The sequence below is a fragment of the Nilaparvata lugens genome, chromosome 5 (genome assembly GCF_014356525.2).
Source record: "Nilaparvata lugens isolate BPH chromosome 5, ASM1435652v1, whole genome shotgun sequence".
Taxonomy (NCBI): domain Eukaryota; kingdom Metazoa; phylum Arthropoda; class Insecta; order Hemiptera; family Delphacidae; genus Nilaparvata; species Nilaparvata lugens.
In genome coordinates, this window is record NC_052508.1 from 57,737,370 (window position 1) to 57,753,136 (window position 15,767).

General features: G+C 34.2%; 1 protein-coding gene across 1 annotated transcript in view; it reads right to left on the reverse strand.

The window, feature by feature from the left end:
* LOC111048465 (dynein beta chain, ciliary) overlaps window positions 1-15,767 on the reverse strand; it is an 81,976-nt gene that overhangs the window by 52,305 nt on the left and 13,904 nt on the right. The window contains exons 14-28 of the mRNA XM_039428862.1: window positions 15,156-15,348; window positions 14,661-14,800; window positions 13,938-14,056; window positions 13,198-13,393; window positions 11,072-11,726; window positions 10,136-10,251; window positions 9,409-9,637; window positions 8,524-8,601; window positions 7,872-8,066; window positions 6,977-7,146; window positions 4,674-4,896; window positions 3,837-4,003; window positions 3,207-3,372; window positions 2,319-2,442; window positions 1,594-1,742 (exon numbers count right to left, since the gene is read on the reverse strand). Of these exons, the coding sequence (XP_039284796.1) occupies window positions 1,594-1,742; window positions 2,319-2,442; window positions 3,207-3,372; window positions 3,837-4,003; window positions 4,674-4,896; window positions 6,977-7,146; window positions 7,872-8,066; window positions 8,524-8,601; window positions 9,409-9,637; window positions 10,136-10,251; window positions 11,072-11,726; window positions 13,198-13,393; window positions 13,938-14,056; window positions 14,661-14,800; window positions 15,156-15,348 (2,920 nt within the window). The remainder of the gene's footprint in view (window positions 1-1,593; window positions 1,743-2,318; window positions 2,443-3,206; window positions 3,373-3,836; window positions 4,004-4,673; window positions 4,897-6,976; window positions 7,147-7,871; window positions 8,067-8,523; window positions 8,602-9,408; window positions 9,638-10,135; window positions 10,252-11,071; window positions 11,727-13,197; window positions 13,394-13,937; window positions 14,057-14,660; window positions 14,801-15,155; window positions 15,349-15,767) is intronic.

The window sequence follows — 15,767 nt, forward strand, 5'->3', positions numbered from 1 at the left end:
GGATTTTTGTTGGGGGCAGTTCCTCACAGGAAGGTCCCACTTAAACTGAATATATAATTCAAGCTGGGGGGTTAATGGACCTCACGACAGTGATTTGAATTCACTTTCCAAAGAATCAGAGATAACTCTAAATTTGGGTGACACAATAAATATTGAAGGATTTGAATCATATCACAGTAAGGTGAACTGGAATGGTATTTTTTAAATGACCAAAACTAAAATTCAATGACTCCTTGTGCGTAGATATCTCCGAAGCCTCAAGTTCGAAGTTGATGCTAAAATTGTATTTACAAGGCATGCCGATCTGAGTCGACATTGAGTGAACTAGAATGTGAGTGCTGCTAAACAAGGAAACTGCAATTAATAATTTGTCAGACCTCGATGTTGTCACCCTCTCCTCCTCCACCCCACTGGGTGAAGCTCTTGCACTCTGTGAATTGAACCTGTAATAATGTCAAACAACATGGGAAATTGTAACTGTGATAATACCAAACAGCATTGGGAGTAGAACCTGCATTTCTGTCAAACAAGAAGAGGTAATGATGTGAAACAACATCGGGACAGTTCATCTGAAATTTTACACCATCTAATTCTGTAGCATTCATGTTTTCCAAGAATAAGAGAAAATCTCGAGTTTAATATAAATTCAGGAAGGATTTGAATTCAATGCAGCATCAAACCAAACTAAAAAATTAATTTAAAAAGACAAGTATTTAGAGAATATAACGTGAAGATAAGCGGTTAAAGTGAAAACAAGCAAAGAAGTGAGAAGTTAATGGTACATTTTGGCAAACGAGAATGAAGGAAAAACACAAACTTGACCAATAAGTAAATGTAGTATAATCATAGTGTGATATTAATAAAATGTAACTGCTTTACATTATTCATTTGCATTGGGAGGAAAACAAATTGCAATGGAGGGCATGTTCAGGGATTAAATAAGATAAATCCTATATTGGGAAAAGTTAGATTATTAAACTTTAATTTCGGCTTATATTTCATTGGGATTGGACAAGAAATCCCAAATTTGGAAAACAATAGAGGGTGTATAAAATTCTTTTAGAACTTGGATAGTTATACAAAGACTTCCTCTCAAAAAGTATGCCTAGTGATGCTTCAAGTTTCAGAAAATCTCATAATTTAAATAAATTTATGTTGGCATCTGCAATTGTCAATTCTTTACGCATCTTTCAGAAAATAAGGGACAAGCCACATGAAGCTTTTTCCGCTGGCGGCGGACGAGTAGGAAGGGCAGGAGGCTCTCCGATTGGCTGATTATCGGCTGATTCCCGAACGCTCAGCCAATCGGAGATCTTCCTGCCCTGCCGACTCGTACATCGCCAATGCAAAAACGTTTTATGTGGCTTGACCCTTATCCTCGTTTCAGCCAAAAGCTTTGTCACATGAAAACGGCGAAATCCGTATTCTATTCCGAACTGAAATTGCTCAAATATAATTTTCCTCAGCGGTGGTGAGCATCACTGGAATCACTGTAAAAATTATATGCAGGCATGTTTTCGCTTGAAATGTTATGCTATTGCACTTGACAACTAGAAGCAACTGAATAGTTGTAGCCGAAAATACTTGACCAACCTTTGTAGCTGCCATCAGTTGTTTCCAGTGGCGTTCACGAATGGCAGGATTCTGTAGTTCGGTGACTGCTCTTAGAGCAGTGATCATATTCTTTATAACAGACTCGAGTTGCACATAGATATCCCAACCTCTCATTTCCTTATCCAAGGCTGAAATAGTATTGTACATCATTATTTTTTATACATATTTTCATCAATTCTACCATATGTAGTGGCAAGTATAATTGCCACTATGAAATATCTAGTATAAGTGGCAAGATTATGTACTCTACATAATGGAAAGTTTGGATGAAATTAATTTGAAAATTAATTTAGTTTAACATAAATTAATTAATTTGGAGTTAATTTAAGTTCATTAAACAATAAATTATTCAAGTTTTATAACAATTGCGCGTTGCTTCGGTATGTTTATCTTGTTCAGCATAGTCATATTATAAAGCTGGACAGAAGGCTGATGAATAGAAGATGTACAATGGACTAAACAAGCTTAACCAAGCTTGACACATATTTTTTATGTTTGTAGAATGGCTGTGAATGACTGTAGTAGTCTATTTTAATCTCTATTAGTAATCTCTAGTCTATTTTATTAGTAGTCTATTTTTATCATCTACTAATTTTAATTTGTTCCAGGTATTGGAAAACCATGAGCATTTGAACAATGAACGAGATTAAGTTCGTAGTGAACCATAGAAAAGCATGTTGAAATAAAACTCTTTGATAACTCACTTCGTATCTCTTTTGAGAACTTTTTAAGTTCCATATCCATGGTTTCAGAATCAATCCTTTTCCATTGAGTGCCTTCCCAGTCAGAAATCCAGGATCGGACAACAAGGATGTAATCCCATAGTATCTGCAAACGCAAATAAAATTATGATATTATGGAATTGAACATTTTATCTACCTCCTAATTACCATAATCAATTCCAATACTGAGCTTTGAAATCTGAAAAAAACTGAAGTATCCAAGTACTTTTTCATTTATTCTGCTGAAATGTCTCAAGAGCTGAGTTCTTATGCATCCAACTACATAAACAATGATACTCAAGATTGATTTGCGTCAATAGAACAAAATAGAGCAACTGAATAGCTCCGAAATCAATCTCAAAGAATCCAAAAAATTTACATTTAATAAAGTATATTTCAAGATAAAAATTTTACAAACTAGTAGACTATTTCTTTTTTATCTTTGATCCAATTGTTCTCAAGTCTATCAAATTTAACCGCAGTTAAATGACGTCATGTGATAGAACCAAATTATACGTCATTGGGTCATCTGATAGAGCCACATCTTCTAGAACCAATGTACATAATATTATAGAGACTAGAATTGGTCCAGTTTCTGTTGCGTTACCATGAGCAGTATGGCAATGTATGAATCATATGACAATGCGATGAAGTCATTTAATAAAGTTGAAACCAATAGATGTCCTTGCAACCGGGATTCTCTTCTCAGTTTCATCTGTAGTATGACTTCTTCAATCAACTCACCTCCATGTTGATGAATTTATTACAAGAATTCAACTAATTATCACTTTCTAAACTAGCAATCATCTATTTTTCTATCGTGCTCAATGTTTATAATAATTTTGAAAAATAAATGAGAAGTCGATTTACCTTGACCATTTTCAGTTCTTTGCGCAACTGTTTGACAAGTTTGAATTCGGGTACAATGACCTCGAAAAGTGTGGCCTGTTGCGTTAACTTCTCCGTTAACTGTTCAAGCTCCATCATCTCGAAGTGAGTTTTATCTATTTCTTTGTACACATCTTCACACTCCCATCTGTGAAAATTGAATATTCATCAGTTTAATTTTTTAATTATAATCACATTTTTGTAAGGAATTTAAGGATGCATGAATAAACGGATAAACATGATTATAACAACGATACGCAAACTTGAGTTGCTCTGTCATAGTAATTTCTCTGAACGTGAGTACACAACGACCAGAGAAATTGTTTTTCTAGAGATCAGAGGTTTTTCACAAAAAGATGAATGTACACGACCTCCAAGTAGCGTAATTACTATTAGAGTTGATCTAGTTTCTGTTGCGTTGCAATCACCAGTTGCTCTCTCTGTGAGTACGGAGGCTACTGCCATAACATGCATGCAAATTCAAACGAGGATTTAATCTAGCGGTAATAGTGAAATTCGATTGAATTACAATAAACAAACAAGCTCTTTTGAATGAGATTCGTTTCTATGATAAGTACTTTCCTCATTGTATGATTATGGAAATAGGGTTACCTGAAGAAAGGACTCCTCCTGAATGAATCTCTGAACAATCCTTGTCTGATGTCGAACAAAACAAGACGTTTGCGCACGGTGTTTGCTTCGGCCTGCATCAAAGGCATCACTGCTGCTTTCACAGCGATCGCTGTTTTCTTTGTATTATTCCAGCGGTCTGGCAGATCCTGCACACACATTAAAAATAGCAAATCGGATCTATTAATTGATCTCTACCCTACAAAGTCGTTAAACAAGGTAAATAGGTTATACAAAAAATGTACATTTGGAGGTGAGCAGGTGATAGAGATGATTGGAGGCGAATTGTTGAGGAGGCCAAGGTTCACATAGGGCTGTAGCGCTTTGTAAGTAAGTAAGTATTTGAAGGTATAAAATGTCAGATATCTATGAATTGTATTTGCATTTTCAGAAGTCTTCCGTGTAGTTGAAAGCACTATTAATTTGGATTTTGATTCAATTAATTATCAAAAGAATGTAAACTTTCACAAACTGATTTATAAATTAATATTTTTTGTAAATTTCATATTACTTAGAGTATTGCAGATTTCTTGAATGAGAATATTATATTCATACTACAATTTCAGAACTATTTTTATTGACTTCATGAAGATTGATTGATACTCATGGATATCAATAGATAAACAAAACTACACCCCATAACACTTACAAAATGATACACAAAGGTCATTGGCACATTGGTCATTTCTTCTACCAGGCAATATTAGAATGACTATTATTTGACTACGTGGCGAAGTTTGGGCAGTGATGTCCACTCTACCACTTAACCACGAATTTAATAAATCTACATTTAATTGATATCATAATGACCATGCTAACCTGTAGGAGTACATAGGTCTCTTCGGGGAATTCGAGATCGTATGTTTTGACAAGTTCGATGATGTCTCGCAAAGGCTCGAACATGTAGTCAGTGGTCATCTGGCGCTCCTTGACCTGCATCAAGTATCCCATCACGGTCACCAATCCATCGTAGTCACCTTCGGTCAACGGCTTCATGAGACCCACGTCAGCTTCTTCCACGAATTTCGCCAGTTCGTTCAAGCTGCAATCGTGAAAATGTTATCATTTTGAATCCATTGAAGAGATTGAAGCAGCATCCGCTGTTGGCTTGTATTCCATTAATACATTTCTAAATAATAGGAATCTTCTTTTAAACGCCAGCAAGTCTATTGTAGTTCCTTCTTCTACAAGGCAAAGAATTAATCATTGGTCCCCAAATGTTGAAATAAATGGCGAAACCTTAGAATTAGTGGATGGCACAAAATTCTTAGGCCTTGATATTGATAGCAGCTTATCATGGGATAAACATGTTTCTCAGGTTGTAAAAAAAAATATCCCCCGGCCTTTTTGCTTTGCGGCAATTGACAGATATCTGCAGTATACAGACAATGAAATCCCTGTACCACTCTTTAATACATTCTCATCTGGCATACGGACTTGCTATCTATGGAAGTACAACCAAGAGTAACCTTGGATACTATTACAACAAAAAAGATCTCTCAGAATAATAATGAAGTTAAAAAGATTAGACTCAGTAAAACTCGTTTTTCCACAGTTTGGAATCTTAACAATCTATGTGCAATATATTTTGACGTAGTCATGCACTTTAAAAAATGCTCGTCAACAGGATCAAGAAACGAAACACATGGCTACAACACCAGATTTGGGAGGATCGAGGAGGAAAGGCATAGATTGGATTTCTTTAAGAAAAAAACACTTTTTATGGGGAGAAAATTTTTCAATATACTTCCTAGAGAGTTGAAAGAAATAGAGGAGGTTGAATACCTACAAAAAAAATTAAAGGAATATTTGGTGGGACTATCTCTATACTCTTTGCAGGAGTATGTTAATTTGACTGTAAGATTTTAGAATCTTGTTTTTTATCAGAATTTTTGACTTCTGTATGTGTAAAGGATGATTTTGTGACGATATTAATAATTATTTTTGTAATTTGACACTGTTCAGATGTATTTTGTGCATTTTGATGAATAAAGAAATTTTCAATTCAATTCAATCATTAATTCCATTGTGAACAGTAGTAAAACGTTTCGAAAGGTAATAAGTTATCAACAAAAGACAATTTTTAGATTAATGGACTCAAGCATGTTAATGAATAAACAAAACTACACTCCCTTAAAACTTACAAATGATACACACAATTCATTGTTCATTTGGACTTATTCTGTTTATTTTGTTAATCCTATTACGAACAATAGTAGAACATTTCGAAAGGCCCAACAGGCTCAAGTCCGAAACTGTTTCCTAATCCATTTTATACAACAGTCCAAATGCCAAAGTTAAGTGGCACATTTTTAAATTGAAAGATTAACACTCGGTTGCACAAAAGTCTGTTAGCTTTTAATCCCGATTAAATGCCACAAGAACCAATCTGAGAAAAAACCTTCTTAAAAAACCTTTTCTGATTGGTACTCATGAAATTTTATCGTGATTAAAATTTAACAGGCTTTTGTGCAACTGGGTCTAACACTCTAAAACGAGAAAAAAACTGTTTTTGAATTTAGAAATATGGTAGTTAGTATAAATGTATGAGGGCCGTATGGATTGAAATAGTTTTCCAAAACTAATGACGGCCACTATGGCTGTTATATTGGGTCAATTTGTTTGCGATTTGTGTCAGAAACGTTAGAAGTCCTAAACCTGCGGATTTATTAATAAAAATTCTTCAATTAATTTGAGTGAACTTGGAATAAATCAGGCATCATCAATGAAATTTTCACACCATAAATGCTTCAACAGTCTTCAGAGCTAATGTTTGTCAATCAGGAATCGATATTTTCAGAAAAGAAAGTTAAAAGTAACGGTGCTTTGGTTTTAAAGGGTCAGTCTACTAAATATTACACAATTAATAATGCTATTTGGAAAGTTTTCAACTGATTCAAGTAGTGACTACTCCAGGAAAAGAAAGTACAAACCATGGATAACAACCTGTCACGGTCCATAATAATGATTCATTATTATTACAGTGTTAAAATACACATAAACATGAATATTACATGTATTATTATTATTATTTGTCATGGTAGTTAAGTAACCTAATTATATTGATTAAAATTACAGAAAAATCAACTTACTTCAATGAGTAAATACATGACAATATTTACCTGTTGACAACATGATTGATGAGATGCTGCTTGAACATCATACTCCACTTGCAGACTGTGTTCAGAAGTGCTTGCTTGAATGGTCTGATATCTATCACGAACCAATAGAAAAACACTTTTTGCATCTCAATTTTATCGACTTCGGTATAGAGCTGCTCGTAGATGTCAATCTGAGAATTAAATTTAATGACATGAATAAGGGTTTGATTGATTGTAATATTATTAGTTATTTAGTACTTGGTTAGCTAGTTTCAAATTAATGGAAAGATTCATTTTTATTTTGAATTTATTAAAAACCAAAATTGAAATGAGATTTGATCAAAATGAGGGACCTATAAGTTAACTAGGAAGGTAGATTACAAGGTGCTGGAGATAAATAATGGAAATTGTAAAATTTAATTAAGTACCGGTACACGACATATAACTTATTGATGTAAAGATTATTGTACATAGAAATCAGTGATATAAGATATATCAGTGATATCAGTGTATATGGAAATCAGAGATAGAATCAGTTTCATGTAAATTGTAATAACTTATTGATGTAAAGATTAATGTACATAGAAATCAGTGATATATAGTGATATCAGTGATATAAGATATATCAGTGATATCAGTGTACATAGAAATCAGAGATAGAAATCAGTTTCATGTAAATTGTAATAACTTATTGATGTAACGATTATTGTACATAGAAATCAGTGATATAATTATAGTGATATCAGAGTACATGGAAATCAGAGATAGAAATCAGTTTCTTGTAAATTGTTATATGACTTCCAGTGGTTCTGAAAAATGTAGTTTCGTTTGTATGTGATGAGTAAATTCATAACGTATACATTTAATAGACAATATATTCTGAGTATAAGGATAATGAGTATAGGTAGTTTCAAACCTGAGTTTTGAAGGCTTCCAGTTTGGGAGGACACTCCTTGAGTAATGGCAACCCTTCATCATCCAGTTTCCCTTCCATGTCACACTCCTCTGGGGTTAGAGGATGACCATAAGTAAGAAACTGCTTCAGGAAGAGATCTCTGTCATCCAACCATAGGTAACTGTACTGTTCAAAGGCTGAGCAGTATTTTATCGCCTGTAAAATATTGTATATTCATATCTATTGTTCTCATCGCCAAATTGATTAGCTCATGAATGGAATTCGAAATGATAATTATAAGAAGCCAAGAAAACGTTTCTAGCTTATAGAATTAGATTGTTGATACTTTGTAATATAGTTCCAATTAATATCATTCCAAAACGATGGGTCGTTTATGAGAGGACCGAGTGAAAAATTTTAAAATGGTGTGCTCATTTGATACAAAGAATCATTATTCAAATGACAGTTTATTAATAATAATTATCATTATTATAGTTCTAAATAAAAAAATACCATAGTTTTAGGACTACTTCATAAAGAACTATAAGGTATAAGGGAAATTCTTTAAATATTATATTTCATGTGTAAATTCTGTACCAATCATAAGGGAATAGCTTCAAATTCTAAATTGGTTTCAGTGAGATGAAAATTTATAGTAATCTTTATTGAATACCTCATTTATGGCCAAGTTCACCCTCATGATGGTCTCATTTTTCATATCACTGATATCTTCGTGATTCACAACGTTATTCTGAAACAATCAAATATTAAAAACTTGTAGATTACCAAGTAAGTGGATGTGTCTTGAAATTATACATTTCTATAACTGAAGAATTGCCACAGTGAGTTATAATTCCTTACAACCTATTCCTTCTAACCTATTTCCAAACAAGTTCCACACCAATTCGAATAGTTTGTGATTCGCCAGAACGACATAATGTGAATCTAACCAGTGCTCACTCAACTCCTCATTCACATTTATTAACTGTATATAAAAAAGTGTTCTGGAGATCAACACAGCTTTGTGGCAGTTGGAATAAATCAGTTGCTATATTTTAAAGAGCTACACACATAAGAGTTACCGACACAAATAAAAGAGTATTCAAATCTTTGTATTGGAAAAAATCAGAAATCCTGTATATTCACAGTGAAAGTTCACATTGTAGAGAGCTTGTAATGGGGATTGGTCGTGGTTGGTAGATACAAAGGCTTATCACAAGATTCAGATATCCCATCTTGATGAATATACATTTCAGCACAGAACAGAGTCAATGAGTAGATGCAATCTACTAATCTCGAAGAGATTCTGTTCTCTGAATGACCTAGAAAATACAACAAAGGCTAAAACCTTATAATAAAGGAGACTGCCATTTACGTACAAAAGTTATCATAAACTGTACTCTTGACATTTGCATTTATGTAAATTATAAATACTATAAATACTCTCGGAATAGTTTGAACAAATGGACTAACGAACGTTCAAACGTAAACGAACGAACATGGATAAAACTACAGTAACTGCAAATAAAAGAAGCTTTAGTTATGTGTGATTTCTCACCAAGTAATCTCCTTCAGCATGGCGCTTTGAAATGCGGGGAACAAGGGACGCCTGGAAGTTGATTTCGTGCATGACGTTGGTGACAATGTTGACAAATGATTGAGGGTCTTCAGAGTCGAAGTCCAGTGGCGGAATGAAAACTATTTCAGGCTCCACCAGCTCCAAACGCACCGAGAACAGTGGAGAGGGCACTTTGGCTGGATTCATATTGTCATTTATGAGGCCAAGGCTGAAATTAAACAAAAATGTATTTAAGAAACACGCAGTTTTTATATTATATTATTCATATAAGGTAAAAAGACAGAAAACAATTAGGCCTATCGAATTATGCACATAGCTCATGAAGAAACATTCAGTATTATATTTTATATAGTCTTTCTTGTCTGCTCAGCATTGTCTTGAATAGATGAAATATTCTAATTTAAGTAGTCCTGATGTAATTCACACAGAAAACGTTCCTCACTCCGTATTGAAATTGACATTTATTTTCAAAGAGAAGATAATTATTACAAAACAGTATGGCTAATAGAACAAAAAATTGTATAAACAATACACAGATAAATTATCATACTTTAATATTATTCAGAAGTGTAAATTCAAAATTTCAAATAGCTCAAAATGCGGATTATAAAAATTGCTGAGAATGTTCAAGTTTTTTATCATATTGAGGAATATTCAAACGTTCTCTATTAATACAAAAAGTATGTGCAATATCACCAGCTCTTACCTGCAACCAACACAATGAAGTAATCCTTCCAGCATGATTTCATCAACCATATCCAAGTAATTGTACCAACGATCCCTGAGCTCTTCATCTTCTTCAACTTGCAAGAACTTCTCTTGCTGAAATAAAAAACAATAATACTGAAGGACACCTTTCAACAAACACTTCTCATCGAAAGCAGATCAAGGTATTCATTAGACAAATTTGATTGGTGATGGATCAAAAGGAAATTCAATGTATGATGAGGACGAGAAAAATTAAATTATGATTGCCACCTTCATTTTTAGAAAATCTATTACTTAATTCACGAGTTACTGGATTAAATACATACTTAGTTAAATTAAAACTAAAATAATCATGATTGACACGGAGAAGACTCTCAGTGCCCTTCGATTTCCAATACGAAATCTTCAACAGTCTGTGAAGTCAAGCTCTCGAATTGTCATAGAATAACATATCTAGAATAATACATTTTAGCAGTCTACTGTAATAAAAACATACAATATTAGACATATTGCAGACGATCTTGTGCTGGTTTGATTCATGCAAAAAACTGTCATAAGCATAATGTATAATAATCACAGAGAAAAGATAGCATAAGAAGATATCCCATGGTATAGGTCGTTAAAGTTCCAAATCACAACCCGATTTCTTGTTAACTCAAGCCGATTACTGTCGACTAAAGTCTATTATTAATGTTTTGTTCTCTCAGTATAAGAGGAAAAATATTGAACATATATTTTGACCACGTTACCATAGGCGACAAGCCTAGTAACAATTGAAGAATAAAGTCTATCTATGAGCTTCACCAAAAACAACTACTAGGACTATCGGCTTTAGTTAACAGTGAAATTTGGAATATAAACGCCTAATACCATTGGGTATGTTCTTATGCTATATTTTCTCTATGGTATAATCTAAAATCAAATATGAACTTACAGAGAATGTGAGTTGCGGTTCAACTGGAGACTCAGGCTCAGGTTCCTCTGGCTCTGGTTCTACTTCCTTCTTCCCTTTCTTCGCTCCCTTTCCACTTTTCACCCTCGACTTCCTGGGGCTGCCCTTCTGCGGCGCCGCCTTCTTTGACACACTCGGCTTTGACACAGGCTCGGCCTCCTTCTCCTCTTTCACATCAGCTTCCTCCTGTTCGACAGACTGCTTCATGGAAGCTCTCGAGGCGCGAGTTGCAGTCTCTGGTTCGATCGATTTCTTCATGGAGGCTCTCGAAACACGAGACTGATCGACACTGGCCGACTTCGAGAAGCGACTGATGTCGCTTGTTTCGGCGGCTTCCTCCTCGTCGTGACCTTCAGCAGCCTCTAGCTTGACGGTCGCTTCCGCGTCGGGTTTGGCCTTCTGCGATTTCCTTGCCGCCGCTTCGCTGCCTTCATCGTCCGATCCACCGCCGTCGTCCGCCTCCTCCAAGGCCAGCTCGGCCGCCACCTCCTCAAAGACTAGCGCCTCCTCCTCGTCCTCCGAGACCGACTTCTTCGGTGGCTCGGGCGGCTCGGGCAGCGGAATGTTGTGGTAAAGGTAGAAGTTCTCTTTCACCAGCTTTGTTATTGAGACAGCTGCGTTCGAGATTTCGTTGTACCTTTGTGAGAAAATCAGTGTTTATTATACATACACTAATAGGAACAATCCTAGTCAACCGCATGAAAATAGTACGATGGAAAGTAGAGCAGATGAGTGCAACGTTGTCAAAAAATAATTTATTGATAAACGGTGTTCACAGCTGATTATAAAAGAGGATTAATTATTTTTTTTTTATAATACACCTGACGAATTGGCAACATCTATGGTTGCGGGGGAGGGGGTTAGGAGGTACTCAGCCGTTCCAATTTCCATCTGACTATTTTCGTGCGGTTGACTACAGTATTAGAAATTGATGTTAATAGAACTATTAAAATTACACTATTTTCAGATAATGCACATTCTATCAATAATAAAGTACTGAATTATAAATCTAACCCGACAAAAATGATAATTAACAATGGCCTCATTACTTACAAAAGTGGTCTTTCGTTTCCAGAATTTTGAAGAAGCATGATTCTTATGTTTGTTTGTTAGTCTATTCTTATGATTATTTATTGAAAAACTGAAGTGGCCGTAGTCGAGTGCTTTAGAGGCTGACTTTGTGAACCCCGATTTCGAATCTCGGCGAGGCCGAATATTTGGACGCTGACTTTGTAAACAACGGGTTTGAATCTCGGGCGACTCCAGTGTTTCAGATGGACACGTTATGTCGTTGGTCCAAAAGCAGTCGTTAAGTCATGTCAGAGGCCCTCGGATGCGACATGAAAACTCTGATACCAGACCTAAGCCAGCCAGGTCACTCGGCATTTATTTTTATTCATGGAAGTGAAATATATGTTTATTATTTATAAATAATACTATTAGATCAAAACAAATTAATAATCAATCGAGTAAGGTACCTGTTAATTGTAATAACAATCACACATTTTCATACAAATCTTGACATCAAGTCTTAGAAAACTTTGTCAACATGGTAAATTTTCTAGACCTTACAGCGTGGCAGCGTGCATGCCACCACAAAAGACGCTAGATTTTGTTGGCGATAATTGTGCCTTCACTGAAAGCCTTGATTCCTAAGACAGTGTATGATTATGCTTATTCTTAATTCAAATTCATTTATTTGCCATAAAATAATACATATTGATAAAATAAATATTCTAACTTACAAAATAGCACTTCCGGCAAAGAAAACTTGTGCGCCGACAGTGAGTTCGAACAAGGTACAGGAAACATGTCAATAGAAAGAAAAAGAGCTTATTCAAACCACTAGAATAAATAAAATTATGGAAACCAGGTCACATCTCAATACTTACAAACGATAAGACAAAGTAACAAAATCACAAGCAAATGACAAACTTAAAAAGACCAATTCCAGGAAGCCATGACAAATATTTTTTTTTTAATTTATAACACAAGAATGAAACATTACATAATGGATATAGATTCACTACATATGGATTTATTCTTAATAAAGTCAGAATTAGATATTCATTCAACGAAAGTATTTAGAGAATGTAGTAACATTTTACCTTTTAACAACTCTTTCTGGTCCACCTTCAAGGTCTAGCAGAGAGTCCTGTGTTCCATGCGAACGGTTATGTAAGGGTAGAAAATTCCATGAGTTGATAAGTTTGATAATTTTCTCCAGGTTGTCTTGACTGTGATCAACACGTTTAGCGAGTTTTTCAACAAGATCTCTGATTTTCACTATGTAATCCCAATCACCTGTTACAGAAAATTATATTAAGCATGGTGTTTCAATTACTTTGTTTTATGGTGAATGATGAGATTGTGTTTATATTTTTTATATATTTCACTAGAAGCACTAGAATCACAAACTCTGTTTAACAGATTTACTTGAATTGTAAATGCACAATAAATCAACATTATCAATTAAATGAAAATTCAGTGACCAGAAACTCCTTTATTTAAGATAAATATTGAAATCTTTAGGTATTGTCTTCATTTCTTGTGCTATATGTGAAGCTTATGTATCATGTAAATTTATCAAAATATACATCAAATATGCATCCTACAATGTACATCAAATAAGTAGATTGATGTATTATCATATTAGTAGGTACATTAAAACACACTATGGCTGTATTTCTACAGTGCGAAAAATTCAGAAAATTCATCAAGTTATCCTGATTTGCTGAGTGAGGGAAGAACGCATCTACGTATAAAATAACAAAATGTTTGTAAAAGTAATAGAGGATTTAAAATTGTTGGAGTCGAAAAGTTTCAAGAGAATATTCAGTAGAGTTACCTTCCGAATTCCAGTTCAAAGTTGACTGGGCCTCTTCAAGTAATTCATCAATTTCAGCAATTTCACTTGACACCAGAGCGAATTCCTGAGGACGGCTACGTTTCCGCATTCTATTATACCTATTGCATTCAAAAATAATAACTCATTTAGATTTGGTTGTTTCAATAATGATTATTTTTATTCATTTTCAATTTTTTTATAATCTGGGATTGGAGTTTACAAATCTATCGAGAAGTTAGGCCTACTACATCTCTATCAGCTAAAAAATTAGGCATGCAGAAAACGATAAAGCTCGGCAGGACTTGTACGTTGTACGGTAATATAAATCGAAACATCTTTGTCCAATACAAATTATCTACTAGAATAACTTCATAATTAAATTACCCATTGGACTTCTTCTAAACAAAATCTATCTGACCGGAAGATAGATTGCTGATTATGAGAAACGAGTTTTGTTGAAAGATATGTGTTCTAAAAAATGTGTATAACTTGTGAGGAGTATTTTGTAGAAATAAAATTTCAGTGTTGGTATCTAGGCTTCCTTGCAGTTTATTTCAAAGCTCTAGTTCTAATCATAAAAAAATTGTTAGCATTTTTGTTAAGCATTCCATAATCTGAATTCACCATTTTTCTTTGTTTGTTCTTATGTACCATCTGATAATTGTACTTCTTTTTATGATAATCTCAAACTTATTTTATGAATAGATAAAATATATAACTCACGCTTTTATCATCAAATTGAGATTGAAAGTGTACTCGAATAGTTCATCACTTCTGCTGAATAAATCATTTGCTGCTTCAGGAATATAATCACCCTTGCCAATCAGACTCAAATAGCGAACTTCTTTCAGCGCAGCAGCAAGCTAGACAAAAAAGACAATTTAATTTAATATACAATTTCATATTATATTATTTAATTTCATATTATTCCCCAATATAAAAACATTTGAAAAGGTGTTTGATTTTATGAGTAAGGGCCAGACTATATTAAGCGTTTTCAGACAGCGTTTTTAGAGTCCGCAGGGCAGGAAGCTCTCCGATTTGCTGATTGGATTAACACCTGAAAAAAGCTTAATGTGGTCCTTGCCAAATGCCATAATTTTGGAAACAAGGAACTGATGACGAATCCATTCATTCATTCATTGATTCAATTTCATGTAATTTTCAATCAATCACGGGCAGCTATAATAAAAAATCAGTAGGTTGAGGAATGCTCACCTTGGGGTCAAAATTCAGATTCAACATTTTGTCAGTGTTGATGGTGATGAGTGATTTATTGAGATTTTGTTGGCACTCTTCAGGCACTCTGCTCACCCAGCGGTCGATCAGTTCCATTTCCAGGTCATCAAGTAGCGATATCATATTTTCAAACTTTTCCAGCACTCTCTCAGCTTCAGCAGTGTGAGAGATACTAACATAAGAAGGAAATATATTATTACTCAAAGTTACTAAGAAATATGTTATCAGAGAATTACATTACAATAAAGCAACGAGTAAATATATTTGTCAGAATTTATTCAGCAACAGCTAGTACAAATTACTTGTTAAATAAATTACAGTACTTGAAAAATATATCCACAGACTTATTGTGAATAAGAAAAGAAAAAAATGGTGGATGAAGTTTCCAATTAAAAATTATTTACATGATCAAGCTTATAACAATTCAATCGTAATTATTGAAATTTATAAATGAAATTCAAAATAGATAAAAATCTGATAAAAGCTAAACTTTTTTTAGTAGTTGAACATGATCAAATTTAGATCACAATTTCAGATAGCAATTTAGCCTCCTAGAGCTCAAGCTTGGTTTTTCTGAGAGGGTCTTGAATT